At 38.6% G+C, this 2,372-nt stretch overlaps 1 protein-coding gene across 1 annotated transcript; it reads left to right on the forward strand.

The window, feature by feature from the left end:
* Positions 1-1,634: 1,634 nt before the first annotated feature.
* LOC109222394 lies at positions 1,635-2,352 on the forward strand. Its single transcript, XM_019386758.1, has 2 exons — positions 1,635-1,899; positions 2,012-2,352. Exons 1-2 carry the CDS (start codon positions 1,635-1,637, stop codon positions 2,350-2,352), a joined length of 606 nt encoding a protein of 201 aa, XP_019242303.1.
* Positions 2,353-2,372: the final 20 nt, after the last annotated feature.

Genomic DNA, 2,372 nt, shown 5'->3' on the forward strand with positions numbered 1-2,372 from the left:
TAGGAAACGTAAGATGATTCAGGAGAGACTTCGCACAGCACAGTCCAGACAGAAGAGTTACGCGGATCAGAAGGTGTGTGATGTATCATTCATGGTCGGCGAGAAGGTTCTCTTGAAAGTCTCGCCGATGAAGGGTATTATGAGATTCGGGAAGAAGGGCAAGTTAAGCCCAAGGTTATGCAGCAGGATAACAATAATGTGGTTACAGTTAATGAAAGCTCTGGAAATACGGGGGTAATAAGGGATAAAGGGAAAGCAAAAGAAGGGCAGAGTACTGACTAAAGAGAAGAGTGGCCACTTCTGGCTAGTAATAGCATATTGTCACTGGGAACTACAACAATAGCTACAAAAAATGGCTTTCAGATATTACAGCAAGAAGAGGAGAGAATGAAAAAAAATATACCACCTGATTGGGGAGGTGGAACATTATTCACCAATGACTTGGCTAGTTTGGAATATTAGGGGATTGAATAAGAGGTATAAACAAAAAGAAATAAAGCAGTACATAAAGGATAAACATATCAAGTTGGCCGGGTTAGTTGAAACAAAGGTGAAAGAAGGCAATGCAAGGAAGGTGATTAGTAGAATAGTCCCTGGTTGGAATAAGATGACAAACTATGAGTATGCTGTGAATGAAAGGGTATGGATCATATGGGATGAGCAAATATATGCAGTACAACCATTAGACAAACAATATCAGTTCAGTCACTGTCTAGTAATTGGGAAGCACAATGGGATGTATTGTTATCTCACAGTGGTGTATGGACATAACACTGCAGAACAAAGAAGAACTTTATGGGAGCACATAAAAAGATTAGTAGATTACTAAAGAACTTCAATGCTTTACTCACTATCCAAGATAGAATTTCTAAAGTGCCTATGACAAATGCTGATAAAAAGACCTTGCTGGGCTATGCCAAGATATTGGTATTGTAGAATTACCATGGAGAGGGGATTATTTTACATGGACTAACAAGCAGCAGGGTGTTGATAGGGTGTGGAGTCGTATAGATAGGATGTTTGGAAATGATATTTGGATGATGAATTATAGTCACCTGAGTACTGATTATGGGGAACCTTATATTTCAGATCACAATCCCATGTCCATCAGTATAAGGCAACCTAGGATTCTTACCAAGAGCCTATTCAGATTCTTTAATGTATGGGCAAGTCATCCTGAGTTTGAAATAATAATAAGAGAAGAATGGAGCAGGAACAAAGTATCAGAGAAGATGGAAAATATTTGGCTCAAGCTTAAAAGGATGAAAAGGTTGTTTAGGCAACTGAATGAAACTGATTTCAAAGGAGTAGCTGAGAAGATAGATCAAGCAAGACAAACTATTTATCACATACAAAGCCAGATGCAAAATAGATGTAGTGACCTGTTGCAAGTACAAGAGAAGGAATGGTTGCAAAAGTTGGAAACATGGTCAATGGAGGAAGAGAAGATACTGCAACAAAAGGCTAGAGCAAACTGGATCAAATTGGGTGATTCTAATAATAAGTTTTTTTCTGCAGTGATAAAAGAGAGGCAGCAGAGAAAACAGATTACTGAACCATAGACATTATCAGGGAGTACTATAACAGAACATGCAGCTATAAAGGAGGAGATTGTATCCTTCTATAAAGGCTTAATGGGAACCAATGCACATATACTTCCAGCTGTGGACATGATGGTAATGAGGAAAGGTCCAACTCTAACACAGCAACAACAACAAGATTTGAATGCTGAAATTACTAAACAAGAGATAGATGAGGCTCTGAAGGGGATAGGAAGTGATAAAGCTCCTGGTATAGATGGGTATAATACAGAATTCTTCAAGAAAGCATGGCCAGTGATCAAAGAAGAAGTGTATGCAGCTGTGAAAGAATTTTTTTCATACAGGGGTGATGTTTCCAGTAATTAACTGCACCACCATCACTTTGCTACCTAAAATTCCCAATCCAGTGACAATTAAGGACTTTAGACCTATTGCTTGTTGTACTGTGTTATACAAACTTATTTCTAAAGTCATTGCTAGTAGACTACAGAAGATCATGCCATGCATCATATCTGAAGCCCAAGCAGGATTTATCCCAGGGAGGAAAATAGCAGATAATATCATCCTTGCTCATGAGTTAGTTAAAGCTTACAGCAGGAAACATATCTCTCCTAGATGCATGGTGAAGGTTGACATGATGAAAGCATATGATTCTGTTGAATGGGTGTATTTGGATCAATTGTCAGAGTATTTATGCTTTCCCACAAAATTCATTAACTGGGTGAGAACTTGTGTATCAACAGTGAGCTATTCAATCGTGATAGATGGGGAGTTGACCAAACCTTTTGAAGCTGCCAAAGGACTCAGATAGGGTGATCCCATATCATCATT

This window comes from Nicotiana attenuata, unplaced genomic scaffold, assembly GCF_001879085.1.
Source record: "Nicotiana attenuata strain UT unplaced genomic scaffold, NIATTr2, whole genome shotgun sequence".
In the NCBI taxonomy this organism is placed as follows: domain Eukaryota; kingdom Viridiplantae; phylum Streptophyta; class Magnoliopsida; order Solanales; family Solanaceae; genus Nicotiana; species Nicotiana attenuata.

What these genes read in the sequence shown, in the direction of transcription:
- LOC109222394 (XM_019386758.1), top strand. Translation starts at nt 1,635, where the DNA reads ATGGGAACCAATGCACATATACTTCCAGCTGTGGACATGATGGTAATG. An exon ending in ATACAGGGGTGATGTTTCCA is followed by an intron (nt 1,900 to 2,011) that starts GTAATTAACTGC and finishes TTATTTCTAAAG; the next exon opens with TCATTGCTAGTAGACTACAG.